The following is a 16,664-nucleotide window of genomic DNA, read 5'->3' as shown; positions in this document are numbered from 1 at the left end:
TTTATTATTTTTATTGTATTCAATTATGTCCTTTTATATTTTATTTCAATAAATCGCTTCACAATAGAAATACTGAAGAACAATAAAAGCGAAGGAACTGATTTGCCTTGTCACCGTTTCCGGTAGCACTTAGCAGAAAATTAGAAAGTATGTTAGCTGACAATATACAATAAACCCAATAAAAATTTTCCATGTAACCAAATTATTACTCTTATTTTTTATTTTATTTTATTTTATTTTTTTTTTTTTTTTTCAATATTAAATATTATAGAAATTAGCACAAAGACGTCTAAAGGTTGTCATGCTACAAGCCGGAAAGCCAATAATAAAATGACGCTCTTCAATAAAGGAAAGAAAATATAAAGATGATATTTGCGTTTTTGTTTTTTAATGAACATCTTTGCACGAGGTGAACACGATGACCGGATTATGGCATTAAATCCCATTTAATGCGATATTTTGGAAACTTCATAAACCAGCAATGATTAATCATTGGATTATTTAGTAAGTGTGTGAATCTTTATCTTCCAAATTGAACTTAAGAAAATACTTTTAACTTGTTAATACGAGTGGAAATAGCAATAAACAAAAATGAAGACAAACTTTTATTTTGTACCTATTTATCATATAATGAAGACGGTATATTCCAAAAATCACAAAAATAGACCAAGTAAATTTTTGGTGCTAATGCAGAGAGTGATCCGCCGCGCTATTTTTTAAATCGTATTTCCACGTTTAATTAAAGTTTTATTATATTTTTTTTTTTATTCAATTGTAAGGTTAAAGTACAGAATAGGTACAAAACACTTTCCCCTCCCTATATTAAGAATGGCCTTTTAAATAATAACGTTATTATTTCAGCATAGATCACTCTCTGCATGAGTACCGTTTTATGATATGTTTTTTTATTCAATTGTAAGGTTAAAGTACAGAATAGGTACAAAACACTTTCCCCTCCCTATATTAAGAATGGCCTTTTAAATAATAACGTTATTATTTCAGCATAGATCACTCTCTGCATGAGTACCGTTTTATGATATGTTTTTTTTTTATTCAATTGTAAGGTTTAAGTACAGAATAGGTACAAAACACCCTCCCCTCCCCATGTTAAGTTTTTAAATTCAGATGAACATATTTTGACGCAAACAAAAATTTAGCGATCGAAATAAACACCACCAGAATCAACACAGTTTTGCCAACGCAAAACAAGTGTATTTATGCCAGTAACATAAAAATCGGATCAAGTAAAGAATAGATATCCTGTAGCAGACGACGCCGCCTGGCGGTGACAAGCGAAGCGCACATTTCAACTAACACTGGTGATTCGACCTTGACATTGGCACAAGCACATAGCGTTGGTTGTTTGTAAATACGTCAAATAGCAAACATGCTCAAATATTTGCTAACAATTTTTTTTTTTAATATACTTACAAAACTTTTGAAGATTTAAAAGAAAAATATATATTTACAAAACATTTGGGGGGGACTTCTGTGTGCGTTTTTAAGACAATTCAATATTTATTTAATATTCTTTAAAACATTAACTTCAGCGACAATTAATACATTTTTAAAATAATATTTTTAAATATTAAATTTTGACGAATATTCTCGAGCAATATTTTTTAAATAAAATGTATTTAAATAAATGGGCGTCTTTCTGGGTGCGTTTTTAATATATTTACACAACTTTTGAATAATTGTTTTATTCTTTTTATCAAACAAAAATAGAACTTTTATAATGACATATATTATGGACTGTTTTTCAAACATCGAAATTTTAAAATTAAAGTTAGTTTTATTTTAAAAAAAAAAAAAAGACGAGGCGTTTTTTTTTCTCAATTAAATTAAAACTTTATTTGAACTTCTAACAAACTTTTACAGGCATAAAAAATAGACTTTATAGATATTTTATAATAATTTTTTAAAAATATATTTAACGAAAAGTTTTTATCATTTCATTGTTGAATAAAATTTCAAAATGATAAATGGTGAAAAAAAAAATATCTCGAAAAGAAAAAACATCTCGTCTTTTTTTTTTTTTAAATAAAACTTTAATTTTAAAATTTCGATGTTTAAAAAATATATTTTTCATTATAAAATAGAATAAAACAGTTAATAAATACAAAAAAAAACAGTTTATTAAGTTCAAATAAAAAACTGTTTGAATAAAACTTATTACAAAAAAGTTCATTATTATTTATTTATTTATTATTATAATACAATTCAATATTTGTTTAAAGTGCGATGTATGTCGGTGCTCAGTGAAGGAGAAATCCTTTCAGGCCGGGGCAATTTTTATGCATGATAAAATCACAAGTATAAACAATCGAGATTCAAAAATTTGGTCGCAAAAATCTGAAACAGAAGACACCCATTTATTTAAATATCTTTTATTTAAATACGTTCGTTTTGTTACTTAAAAAAAAAAAGTTTTGTAAATATATATTTTTTCTTTTAAATCTTCAATAGTTTTGTAAATATATTTTTAAAAAAAAATTGCTGGCAAATATTCGAGCATGTTTGCTATTTGACGTGTTTAAAAACAACCGATGCTATGTGCTTGTGCCAATGTCAAGGTCGAATCACCGGTGTTAGTTGAAATGTGCGCTTGTCACTGCCAGGCGGCGGCGGCGTCTGCTACAGGGTATCTATTCTTTACTTGATCCTAAAAATGTTGCATTCTGGTAGTGATGAAGTTGCTGAAGTTTTTGCTATCGCTTGGGTTTTTTAAGCATTTCTTGTGCAGAAAATTGTCGAAGTGCTTGAAAAAGGGGTAATTGGTAGGTGAGAGGTCTGAAAAGGCGAATAAGGCAGAGTTTTGTAGTTCAGTTTGTTCAACTTCTTTAGGGTAAGTTTAGCAACATGCAGTTGGGCATTGTCATGAAGGAGAATTGGGCCTTTTTGTTGACTAATGGTGGGTGTTGTCGAAGTTTCTGATGCATTTCCTCCATTTGTTGTAATGGTTTCATCTGTATTCAAAAAACTAATAGATGAGACCAGTCGCAGACCTCCAAACAATCAGCAAATCTTATTTCAGGAAGTGTCGGGGAGCTTCATCAGCGTCCAATCACTGAGCTGAGCATCGCTGCTTGTCATAAAGAACCCACCTTTTAATCATAAGTCACAACCCAGTCGAGAAACAGATCATTCTTGTTGCGTAAAAGAAGGGATGATGACACTTCATAACAATGTTTCTTTTGGTTGTCGTTCAATTTGTGAGACAGCCATTTATCAAGTTTTTTGTTTTACCAATCTTAAATAGTTGGAAATTGCTGTATACTTTAAATCTAATTCAGAAGTTCTTGAACAGTTGTGTGCGGATTGGCTTTTACGAAAGCTCTTAATTGATCATCATGAACATCTGATGGCTGACCACTATGCTTATCATTTTCGCTTTTTTTCCACCTTGTATTCAGTATTTTGTTTGGAAATTATTGTAATTCAAGTGATTAGATAGAGCAAAAACGCTCTTTAAAATGATTTATAAAATAAAGGTTTTAAAATGAAAATTTATTTTAAAATACATCATTTGAAATCAAAATTAAAAATTCTACAAGAACTTTCTTGTCAATCTAATAATTATTGGCTTTGTAAAATCTGCTAACAGTCGAAATTAAACTTGCATATTTGAAATAAAAAAAAGGTGAAGGTGTTGATGTAAATCTGTTCCTCTAGTATCCCCATCTATCAAAGTCCTGAAACCCTAATAGAGCCTATTTGTTTATTCATGCGGAATTTTCTTCCAGGCATTGTTTTTATTGTTGTTTTGTCCTTTTTTTAGTTTATCTTGTCGAATGCTAACAGTGTAAAGGAAACACTGTGCAACAATTTTTTACTTTTTGAATGTATCTAGATTTCTACAACTGATTTAGGGTATTTTTGCACCGCATCCATTTCTCTCCATCAGGTCAGGTTTTTGTGTTAAGTTTATTTGAAAAAATAAATCAGATCTTGTGACAAAATCGATTACATTTTTGTGGCATTATCAACTGATTTTTGTAAACACCTATCATCCTAAATACGTTTTTAATAGAAAAATAGTTTTTTTTTAATCAAAAACGTTAACAAAATGTTGAATAAAATTAATTTAACATCTTAAATTGGACTTAATAAAAAGGGTTTATTATTTTGATAAACCATTTTCTAATGAAAATATTATCTTTGCACAAACCGAACTTATTTTAACAGAATTTAAAAAACAAAAATGGAGTTAATCATAACTGGTCGATAATATAGAATTAAAAATCATATAATATAGAATTAAAAATCATATAATATAGAATTAAAAATCACCGAATAATTCATGATAGGTAAAACATTCGGAATAAAAGTAAAAAATTGAACTTGTATATGTTAAAAATTGAACTTGTATATGTTAAAAATTCAACTTGTATATGTTAAAAATTCAACTTGTATATGTTAAAAATTCAACTTGTATATGTTAAAAATTCAACTTGTATATGTTAAAAATTCAACTTGTATATGTCAAAAAGTAAATTAGAATTTATTTTGAAATGGGTTGTACCAGGCTGTTATCATTTGAACACATTATTTTTTTTACAGAAAACATGTTTTAGTAAAAAATAAAAGGAAACTTTAAAAAGAGTTATAGAAAGTTTAATCATACAAATACTGGCAAAGCAAGTTTCCGAGAAAAGAAACAGCCAGAAAGTAAAAGTTTTCAGTTTTATTTTATTTTATTCATGAAATAATTTAATTCTTAAGTCATCTTCCTTTGAAATGTTATTAGTCTGGTTAAATAAAAAAAATCTCTAAATTTGAATGTTTGAATTACAATCAGATTGTAACCTATGCATCATAACTTCTTGTCATAACAATTCATACATTTTCTGCCTACAGATTTGTGCAGCTTTTGTCTCTGTTGCAGAAATACTACGTACCTTTTTGCTATGCATGTGAAACTCTTAAGCAGACACTAACTGGTCATATGGAAAGAACAAGAATAATCCACTTGATCAAAAACCAATATTTTGCAAACAGGCAAGTAATGCTGTTACCTCTAATTAATGTGCACATACATTCAATACATAAGCTAAAGCAATGATTATTTTTTTTATTATATAAATCTCAAATGTCAGTTTGTTTTATAGGTGGGTCATTGGGATATGACCGACCATGTGTTACACTAAATGTCTTGAAAACCGTCCGCATAGGAAAATCTGTCGATTAGACGTCCTTCTGTCTGGGTAAGATTAAAGGCATACCTGGAATGTTGGTTGTTCTCCCAGAATGACGTCTTGTTCCTTGAGAGTTTGACATGCTTGGAATCTTCTTCTCCAGGTCCGCTTCATTTATTAATGTAGACATTTAAGGCAGACACAAAAAAACAACGCATGACACAATTGAAATATATGGCAAATATAATTAACTATTTATTTTTTATAAGAAAATATTAGAATATTTTTACAAAACAATTTACAAGTGATAATTAACGTTCACAATTAAAACTAACTGACCTTAACTAATGCTGAGGGAGGGGGTGTTCCTGTCCTTTCATTTAGAGAAAGACAAAAATACGTGCTCACCTCATGGCTGTCCAGACAAAAAGAGATCGAGAAAAGAAAGGGAATTGTGGGATTGCATAGTGGTTGCTTATTTCTGTGTATCCCTCTGCTTACGGCCAAATCACCCCCTGGCCATGTTGGGGGGAGGGTTTATAATGCCACAGTCCGCTAAAATGTTTTGTCACCCGCATTGGACGAGGTCAAAACTTACCCTCTGAATGAGCAATCCCTCGTTTTTGTTGGGTGGAGGATATGTATTTGAAAATTTTAAGTTTACTCTAAAAAAGTTGAGAAAATGGTTTTCGTTTTCCTTTTCATGTCTTAACGTTTGTGTTCAACAAAAAAATCTAAATTTAAAAACAAAAAATCGATTTGGGTGAATTCAAGAAAATTTGTTTAGTTGTGCAACACAAATCCTTTGTCATAATGGTAAGAGTGTTTGCTAATGCAGCAAGGGTTCAATCCTTGGTTAAGTTATATCAAAGTCTCAAAAAATGTACTTTTCACACAAAAATTAATGTAAAATATTCTATTACTTCCTGACCAAATGGTGTTTCACATGTAATCAAGTTTTAGCTTGTGGTTTTATTGTTACTGAAACTTAATTTTTGAGGAAGGGTTATTTAAAATGGTGTCTATTGTCACATGATGAAGATTAGTTTTAGGTTTAAGTAAGGCATATAATCTTTTTATGCTGTCTAGTGCCACACAAACTTTGTCTTAATCATTTTTTTAGAAATACCATGTTATAAAATAAGAAAATTGTTTAATATTTGTATCGAATTCAACTTCAATCGTCACTAATGCTCGCAATAGTAACACAATAACCTCGTGACTGTAAATGACACTGTCCTCTCCTCTCACTCAAGCTTTTTATGCAGTTTTCACCTTGTCTCATTTGCATGTGTGCCCTCTGTTTTCTTGTGATCTCACGATCTTGCACAACCACAGTTTATAAAACACCAGGCGCCATCTTTTTTTCTCTTTTCCCACCCAACACTTCCCTGCGGCAAGTCCACCCCTCCTCTGTTACGCTACCGCTCGTATGCACATCCACGCAATGCACAAATATGTGGACGATTGCTACTCTGGTGAGTATTACACTCCCCCCTGATCTGATGATCACACAGAGTGCACTGCAGGGTTGGTCTCCTAGTCCGCTTACTTCTGCGAAGGGGCACATTCATAGGTTCTGGTTCTGGTTTTGTTTCTGGTTCTGATTCAGATTCTGGTTTTGGGTCTGGTTCTGATTCTGTTTCCACCATGTCAAGTGAACTATAATCATCACTCTCTGGTCTGTTGATTTCATTCATCAGTAGCTCATCACTTGAGGATTCATTGTTTTCCTCTGTAGTTGTATGATGCGCCTCAGAAGCTGAGCGAAGATCGTGCACATGGCGCAGGGTTCCGTCAACTAGGACTGACTGCTGGCTGATCACCTCAGAGATTGGTCCTCGCTTGAATTTGGTGGTGCACCAGTTTCCAGGTAGTCTCACCCAAACTGGATACCCTACCTCATATTTGGCATGTCTTTTCTGGTTGACTGGCTGTGCAGCATAAATTCCCTTTAGTCTAACATGATATGTGTATATGGTATTGGCTGGTGCTGTTGTAGGTAATTTCCTATCCTTTGGCGTGACGTTATACCAATACATGGCCTCCATAATGGTAAAATGTAACGCCAGAGTTTGATGGGTCCACATCTGTCGTTGACTGAGTTGACCTGCAATCTCTGTGAGGTAAAGAGAGTGCACACTGTGATTTCCCTAAGATTGGCTGGGGGTGCTTTGACTGTGCACCAGCAAATTGAGGGAATGGCGCCAGAAGGGCTCCAATGTGTCAATATTAGACCTGGGGGAACCAGTTGTGATGGCGACAAAGGCAGCCTAGAACGAGGCCGGGGAGATTCCCAGTCTGAGCCTCATTACTAATGGAAGATGTTACCGCTGTGTTCAGCGAGGTCATTTTGCGAGAAGCTGCACTGACAAAGGGCGGGGGCGACTGCGCTGTTTCCAATGTGGTGGCATGGGGCACCTAGCCCAAAACTGTGCATGAAGCACATCAGTCAGCACTGCCCTGCTCTCCAGACAAGATCTAAGTGACACGCAACCTACGATAACTGTGTACGTGAGCTTAACCAGTACATTGTGGCTTACACTGCTGAAATAGCTTCAATCGTCAGTAATGCTCGCAATAGTAACACAATAACCTCGTGACTCCTCCATCACGCCACTGCTCGCACGCACATCCACGCAGTGCACAACTACATGGACGCTTGCTACTCTGGTGAGTATTACAATACTGTTTAGAAATCCCATGTTATAAAAAAAGAAAATTGTTTAGAAAGTTTCCTAAAATATCAAACAATAAAGAAAAAGCAAAACATGAACAAGATTGACTCTGAACTGCTTTTATTCTTGTATTGTTGTTGCTAGTGTTTACAATAAGCTTGAATATTAAAAAATCTGCAATATTTTAATTAAATTTATTTATATATTGCTGAAAAAAAAGCAAAAGATCATGAGTTACATAATAAGAAATGTTAATTAGGTAATTGATATGCATAGAAGAAACATCACTTTTACAAATATACGCAAATTAAATGTGTATATATAGACATGTGTGTACAATATATGCATAAATGTATGTGTATATTTATGTAAGCATATACAAATGGGTATGTCGAATATATATATATATATATATATATATATATATATATATATATATCTTGAGTATATATATATATGTACTCAAGATCTATACATATATACAATCAAATCTTTTAAGGCTTAATATGGCAGAAAAATATTTATGACTTAAATCGAAACATATTAAACAAGTTGTGAAAACGTTTAATGATATTTTTTATTCATTATTATTAACAACATGATTTTTTTTTGACAGATTTGTTGCGGTAAAGAAAAAATTACTTCAGTTAATGACTACACATACATCTTCATTCCAAGGAGCACTCTACTCATGTAAATTTATCAATATCATTTTTATATGTCATCAGTTGTCAAGGCCGACACTACTCAAGCATAATGATTATACTTAAATGGCTAAATTAGTATTAAAAAATTGACTGACACAAGCAATTCTTAAGGTTATGAATGAAAAAGAGAAGAAATGGATAAAATAGATGTTGAAAATATATTTCTGTTTTACCTATTTCTCAAAAGCAATGCAACTATATTAAGGTATGTCCAGGATTACTAGTGAAGTTGGCAGAAATATTGTCAGCTAGTTGAATGTTAAAATACATTTTGCAAAAAAGATGGAGAAAAAAGTTAGCATGCAAACACACACTGGAGATAAATCTTATTCTTGTGGAGAGTGTGGATCGTCGTTTTCACGAAAGGAACATTTAAAACTTCACACGCGAACACACACACGAGAGAAGCCATATGCTTGTGAAGTGTGTGGTTCAGCATTCTCACAGAAGGAAAATTTAAAAATTCACATTCGAACTCACACTGGAGAAAAGCCCTATTCCTGTCAAATTTGCTGGTCATCATTTTCACAAAAGGTAAATTTAAGATTTCACATGCACACACATACGAAGGAGAGACCTTATTCTTGTGAATTGTGTGGCAAATCCTTCTCACGAAAAGAGCATTTGAAAGTTCACACACGAACACATACGAAAGAAAAACCTTACTCTTGTGAGATATGCGAGTCAACATTTTCACAGAAGCAAACTTTGAAAAGTCACATGCGTAAACACACAGGAGAGAAACTTTATTCTTGTGAAGTGTGTGGCAAATCATTTTCACGCAAACAACATTTGAATGCTCACTTGCGAACACATACAAAAGAGAAACCTTATTCTTGTGAAGTTTGTGACTCACAATTTTCACTGAAGACAAATTTGACAATTCATATGCGCACACACACTGGAGAAAAACCTTATTTGTGTCCAGATTGTGGATCAGCATTTTCACAAAATGGACATTTGAAATTTCATATGCAAACACATAGTAAGGAGAAACCTTATTCTTGTGAAGTGTGTGGCAGGTCCTTTTCACGAAAAGAACATTTGATTGTTCACACGCGAACACATACAAAGGAGAGACCTTATACTTGTGAGATGTGTGAATCAACATTTTCACAAAAGCAAACTTTGAAAATTCACATACGAACACACACTGGAGAAAAGCCTTATTCTTGTGAAGTGTGTGGCCGATCATTTTCACGAAAACAGCATTTGACAGTTCACTCACGAATACATACAAAAGACGAAGCTGACATTTATTAATAGAACTTTAAGTGTATAATTATTATTTTCACTTTAAAAGTCGACGGCTAAAGTAAGTAAATACCTTCGTCGGAAGATCTGTGGAGAGATGTAGGGTTAGGAACATCAACCACCACCAATAACATTATACGAAAAGTTGATGGTATCCTATGAAAAAGACATACATGTGGGCTGATACATGATCAGACGGATTGTAATAAATGTAATAATTGTTGCACTCATTATTGTAATCAGCCCAAAAGAGTTGCACTCATTATTGATGCCACCATTCCAAAATTACTATGGCCTTAATAGAGCTGAACACAAAAATAAAATATCAGGACCTAAAAATGATTTAAAAACGATATAGTTTCTGAAAGAAATACACTATACTGCTTGTGATAGGAGCAACTGGTCTAATAAAATAAATCTTAAATACATGAAAACAATATCTGGAAGACCAAGCTGTAATGAATACAGTTGACACAACATCTATCCTTAAAAGAGCCCTCAGATATAAATCAAAGTTTTTTTTAAATCAAGCGTTAGTTCCAGGAAGGAGCTATTTCCTCTTTTGAAACATACTGAAACAAATTTTTAAAAATCGAAATTATAAAACAAGAATAACAACATAAAAGAGTAGGAAAGTTCCTGAAGAAGCTTAACTAGGAGTATATACAAAGACAGGGATGTTTCACTCTAATGCCTCCAGAGTGGGAGACTTTCATTTGATGAGGAAAGACTCATTGTAGCCAGTCAAGATCAAAGCTTACTTACAAATGGATTTAAAATAATGGCTGACCTACAAGCAGCTGGTTGGTGCAGGTTTTGCCACTCATTGATTGAGACATTAAGTGGCTTGGGCCACTTAATGTCTCATTGTTTAAAAAATATGTACACCAATAATTATTTTAAAAAATTGTTCAAAAAACATTGTTTAAAAAATATGTACATCAATAATTATTTTAAAAAATTGTTCAAAAAACATTGTTTAAAAAATATGTACACCAATAATTATTTTAAAAAATTGTTCAAAAACCATTGTTTAAAAAATATGTACAACAATATTTGTGTAAAAAATTATTCAAAATTATTTGTTTGCGTTTACATATCATTTGTGATTGATTTGAGTTCAAAATAATATTTCATCACAGTTATAATATGCTTTAAAATTTGCATAAATATCTATTCTGATTAAAGTATGCATTTCATAAATGAATGAACAAAATTTGTTTTACTACTTTTTAAATTTAAAATAATATTTTCTTTGACTCATATAATAGAATAATTTATGCTACCAAGGATAACATTTTCTGATTTAAAAAATAAACCAAGTGCATTTCCTTTACAATAAGTTGACTTTCCAATTAGAAATAATATGTTGTTTTTATGAGGGTTATCAATATATGAGTAGAATCTTTTGGTATAAAGACTTCTAATACAAATAGAAGCTTTTTTTTTTAAACCTCGTCTCCCAGCACACATTTACTATCTATATAAGCTTCTGTATTTCCTCAGCATAAAAGTCGTTGGACTAATGTTTCAGCTAGACGGTCATAATACCTTTGACTTAATTGTCACTTTAAAGCTTCATGTCTCATAAATGCTTTCTAGGGATAAAACAGGTGAAGGGACAATGTTTATGCTATAAGGGCGATGAGGGAGAAGTTCCCAACCCAGCACATTGATGGTCGGCACCATTTGGGCTACTGTATGAGACCTTGCATCATCATGATGCAAGATGATTCCTGATGGATGACTCATGTTCATCTTCTGTATGTCTTGACCTGCCTTGGCAGTTTACATTGTTCACAGTGCTTTCTTTCTCAAGGAATGAATTAGTGATTGGAGCCTTGCATATTCCAAAACACATGGACTGCTGTTTGGACTTAGATTTATCGTCCCAATCCCTTGTCTGGTCACCTTCAGGAACTCATCACCATCATTTTCATAGCAAGACAGACACTGCTGGGGCAACTCGACCCTCTTCGGCTTGTGCTCTACAGTAAGCATTTTTGGCACCCACTGACAGCTGACCTTCGAGTAACGAAGGTCATAAGGTACAATTTTTGTGCTGTTCCCGCAGATAACTTTAAAATCCTTGCAACATAATCCATTGTTCTTCTCTCAAGCTGAATGTGGTCACTGACTGATTCGATCACCTTAGGAGGCCTCACTTCTCTAGGCATCTCTCTTCATTCTCAACACTGCTGTCCTTCTTTAAACAATTGAGCTCACTTGTAAACAGTTTTTGGCTTAAACACGTGACACTATACACAGTTGACATTCTCAAGCAACCAACATCTTGCCAACTGATTGCTGTTCAATCCTGGAATATATTTCTTGGTCGGCCATCTTTGTTAATCGCAAAAACTAACTGATTTTTGAATCTGCAAATGAAATTAAATACATATGAAAAAAGTAAAAGAAAAATGTTTTTTAAAGTAAACTTAAATCTATATTAGAAGTCCTTATACCAGAACAATCACCTTATTTATTGAATCACCCTTGTAACTCACTAATAGTTTTTGACTGATTTTCTTTAGAATAAACAACTTACATTGGCAATAATAACGTTTCTCATTTTTTAATAAAATAAACTATATTTTCTTTGCAATAATTTCTGTCAGTAATAGAAATGATTGATTTTTATATGCTATTAAACATCATTGCTATTATTGTATTCAGTTTGGGGAGACATTTGTAGAAATCTGTATGAGTGAAGTTGATTTTCTCTAAAAATTTGACAAACGGAATGTGTGTTGCAGCAATGAAATGACCTAGGTGCCATTTACACAGATGCTTCTGTTCAGTTTCAAGAGACAATGGATATCCCTGTAAGAGTAGCGGTATGAGTAATTGTGAGGAAAGAGTTGTGCAATATCCAATCACCTGAAAGAAGTACTAGACAACTGGAAACAATGCTGAGATAAGCGGGGAGCACATACTGCACCTTGAATTCCCAAATGATAATCCATTTTAGACCAGGCTCAACGTTGCTTAACTTCGGTGATCTAATGGAAACAAGTGTGTCAGTGTGATTTTGCTATATATACGCCAGAAAAATACAAAATTCTGATTTCTGAAAAATTGATATTGAATTAATTAAAGAAGGAAACGCCAGTTGCAGACCCAAATGAAAAGATTGGTTGCTACAATTTAATGAGAAAGAGTTTGCATAATACAAAGAACTAAATGATACTGATAACGTACTATAAGGGATTATAAATTAAACAAATGTTCATCTATTCATTGGTGATGCAAAAGTCTGCATAGAGAAAATCCGAGAATGGAAACAAGGAACAAATTTACCCACGTGAACACGAGGAGAGGATGCTTGCCGATTGATGCCGAAGGGTCTTTTGCTTTACTGAAAAATGATATTTAAAGGAAAGATGATGCAAGCAGCACTGTGGACGGTTTTATGACTACAACATGAAGATGTAACGAGTGTTGCAAATTATTGGCCATTTATGAATTGTTTCCCATGGTGGCCGGCTTTTTCAAACATTGTGTTCACCTATCAAACAGGACTGACAAAATTAATGCTGCTGCTTTGAAGTCTATGATAGAAGAGCATCAATCACATTCTCTCCAAGGAACATGAATATGTAGGTGATCACAATTTGCCTGGTTGTAGGCAAGGCTCTTGGCCCTAATAAAACTATTACTGAGGGTGCTGCTGGTTGCAACTAAGAAAGAATGCTTATAGCATAAACATAGCAGAACTAGATTCTGTCTTAAAATAATTTAAAATCCCATGCAAGCAGAAGATCAATGTAGTACACATAACAGACTCCTCTGTGGACCACTGGGTGACCGTCGGGTACGGGTTAGGGTTAGGGTACTCGTGAAAAAGTGTTGGTCGCTTGCAAGGCCGCAAACAAGATGCTCATAAACATGATAACTGAAAAAATACAATATTTTTGTTGACGTAGGACAAGTAAGATCTCACCAGAAACTGGCAGACTCATTGACAAGAGATCTATGTCGGTGGCTAAATGAAGTGAGGAGAGAGACACAAAGTGAGTGAGTGAGAGAGAGAACTCCACACAGCTAGAGTTTGTGCTTGCCTTACCTAACATAATTGAAAAAACTTCATTATCATCTTAGAGTCAGGTGACCGTTATATTTTGTGCCTAAACTAGCAGTAAGAGCAGTTGTTCACAACTGTTAAGAATGTGAGAAAATAGACCAGATCGATAGAAAATGGGAGTGTTCAGTATGTATCGAGTATGAAACCGAGTAATTGTGGATAATACTTTTATCTCACTACGATGTTTCTCATACTAGAAATAGTACCTCAATCAGTCAAAAATAGATTTATCTTGCGTAAAAGCTGATGTCCGTCACTCGTCTCAATCTGGTGTTTCATTTTGAAAGGTCAAGATATATCTGAGAATTTAATGATCAATTTGTTTATTATGGAATTACAAATGTTGCTTGTGTCACATTCTATCATTCGGTGAACTAGGCAGAATTATTTGCTTTTATGTAATTATTGTGGTTCACTGGTGTTGTCCTATAATGACACCTTACAATCACAGACTCCTTGGCAATTATAGAATCTGGATAGTGGACCTCAGGGATGTTACGTTGTATGTATGATCTTGGCCAAACCACCTCTTATGTGGATTAAGACCCAATTATAATATGTGTCGTGTCTGTGTTGAACGTGACGGAACATCATCTTTTCAATATAGAATGGACATTCAATTACCAATTGTTATCTGATTCAGAGGTGATCTTACATCGATATTGTTGGCTTCCATAAACGGTATACTCACTAGTGTTTCCATGTCAAAATCATTGAGGACAGACGTGTTGAGAAATGTGGGCATGACATTTCATTGGAATTACAAAGAATTGCATTGTTAGAATGCTAGTCACAGTGGATCTATCCTGACATGAATCGTTTGTTTTCCTCAGATAAATACGTATTTACACAGGCTGAAACATGAATTGTTTTTCGAATGGACACGTGGGCCTAGCAAGTGATTTAGAACTTCAGACTGCATCAAGTGAAGTCTGTGCACTTTTATCCTACAGCAACAGTGAATGCCATAAGCAGTACGCACACGATAATGGAATCAGCAATGATACTAACAACTTAAATTGCTGATGCCATCTTGGATATGCACAGAATAGTAGCTGCTATGTTATCTGTAGACCGTGACCATATATGGAAACCAGATCTGTCAGGAGAGCAGATATTCAGTAACACATGCATTGTGTTGTACCAATGTGTTGGGATTAATTTTTCCCTGAAATAAAGTTCAATTCTCATACATGAGAATGCAGCAACAATTCAGTAGATACGTTCTTATCAGAAATGTGGCGACAGTTTGCAAGAAGGGAACACCACGAAGCAATTGATATTAAAGCAATTTTACTGCATGAGCAATGATAAGATATAATGTAAGAGAAAAACGGACAATTGCATAGAATGATGAAGATGATTAAGGTGTTGCGAAAACGTGGTTCGCTAAACTTATCTGATGCACTCATCCCTCAATCCTGGTTCTTATCATGTGGATGGTTAGCAGTTCTGCTTCGTCGTATAAATTGGGGATGAATACTGGCTAACTTCTCACTGCTATCTTGGAATCTATAAAAAAAAAAAAAAAAAAACAGGTAAAATCATAATAATAAAAATCATGGGCAAATTTCAAGCCAAAATAAATTAAAAAAAAAACAAAAAAAAACAGGTGACACACGCAAAGATTCTTTCCTTTTAAAATATAACTTCTCCCTCAGTTGAACAACATACAACATCGGAGCCGATACGCATTTCGCTACAGGGGTTAGCATTCATGTACGTCTGGCCTTTTTCTTTATATTTTTTTATATTGTTATTAATTTCATGGTTCATGTTTAATTCATGTTTAAAATATTTGTTCTGACTTTTATCTTCAATGAAAGAAATTTTACAAAAAACATCAAATCGTTTTTGAAATTCCCTTAAGTATTTCCATTTTTTCGCTGTAACAAATTTTTTCGCTACACAAAAACTTTCGATTATATAATAGTATATTTCAAAACAACAATTTCACGGGAATCAGCGGAATCGTACTTGGTATCAGAATCGTTAATAAACTATGTTGTTTTTTTTTTTGTTTTTTTTTTTTAATGAAACCTTGGTCCGTCCTCCTTTAATTGAAAAAAAAAATAGGGCTTGAATTACATTTTTCGAGGATTTATAAGCTTCGAAAGATGGCGGGTGGAATTATTCAATAGTTTTCACGAAATTTCTGACACTGCTAGTAAGAGGGTGATAGGCAGGCGGACGGTAACTTCCGCTGATGACTTCATTCCTCTTCAAATTATGGTGGTACTGGTAAAGTAGGGCACAACTTGAGATTATCATCACATGGATCACATTATCATCACATGGATCACATTATCGTCATGTGGATCACATTATCGTCACATGGATCACTTTATCATCACATGATAACATTATCATCACATGATCAACTTATCATCACATGGATCACATTATCGTCACATGGATCACATTATCGTCACATGATCACATTATCGTCACATGATCACATTATCATCACATGATCACATTATCGTCACATGATCACATTATCATCACATGATCACATTATCATCACATGATCACATTATCGTCACATGATCACATTATCATCACATGATCACATTATCATCACATTATCACATCATCACATTATCATCACATGATCACATTATCATCACATGGATCACATTATCATCACATGATCACATTATCATCACATGGACTGTTTTAATTTGACAATCCTCCCAGACATTATCTCATACTTTTATATTTGGAGTTGAGAGGGGAGTAGGAGGAGGGTTACTTCTGGTTATGACGTCATTCTTCATCAAATTATCGTTGGAAGTTTAGG

The 16,664-nt window shown here is 33.4% G+C and overlaps 1 protein-coding gene across 1 annotated transcript; it reads left to right on the top strand.

The window, feature by feature from the left end:
* The first annotated feature begins 350 nt into the window (after positions 1-350).
* LOC145269321 (uncharacterized) lies at positions 351-15,367 on the top strand. The gene is made up of 2 exons (XM_080125020.1): positions 351-504; positions 8,433-15,367. The coding sequence occupies exon 2, from the start codon at positions 8,806-8,808 to the stop codon at positions 9,784-9,786; it is 981 nt and encodes a 326-aa protein (XP_079981146.1). The 5' UTR covers positions 351-504; positions 8,433-8,805; the 3' UTR covers positions 9,787-15,367.
* The last annotated feature ends 1,297 nt before the right edge of the window (positions 15,368-16,664 follow it).

Source organism: Euprymna scolopes, chromosome 45, assembly GCF_053919585.1.
Source record: "Euprymna scolopes isolate OS-2025 chromosome 45, ASM5391958v1, whole genome shotgun sequence".
Taxonomy (NCBI): domain Eukaryota; kingdom Metazoa; phylum Mollusca; class Cephalopoda; order Sepiida; family Sepiolidae; genus Euprymna; species Euprymna scolopes.
The sequence above is the reverse complement of the archived record's forward strand: the minus strand, read 5'-3'. Positions and strand labels throughout refer to the sequence as shown.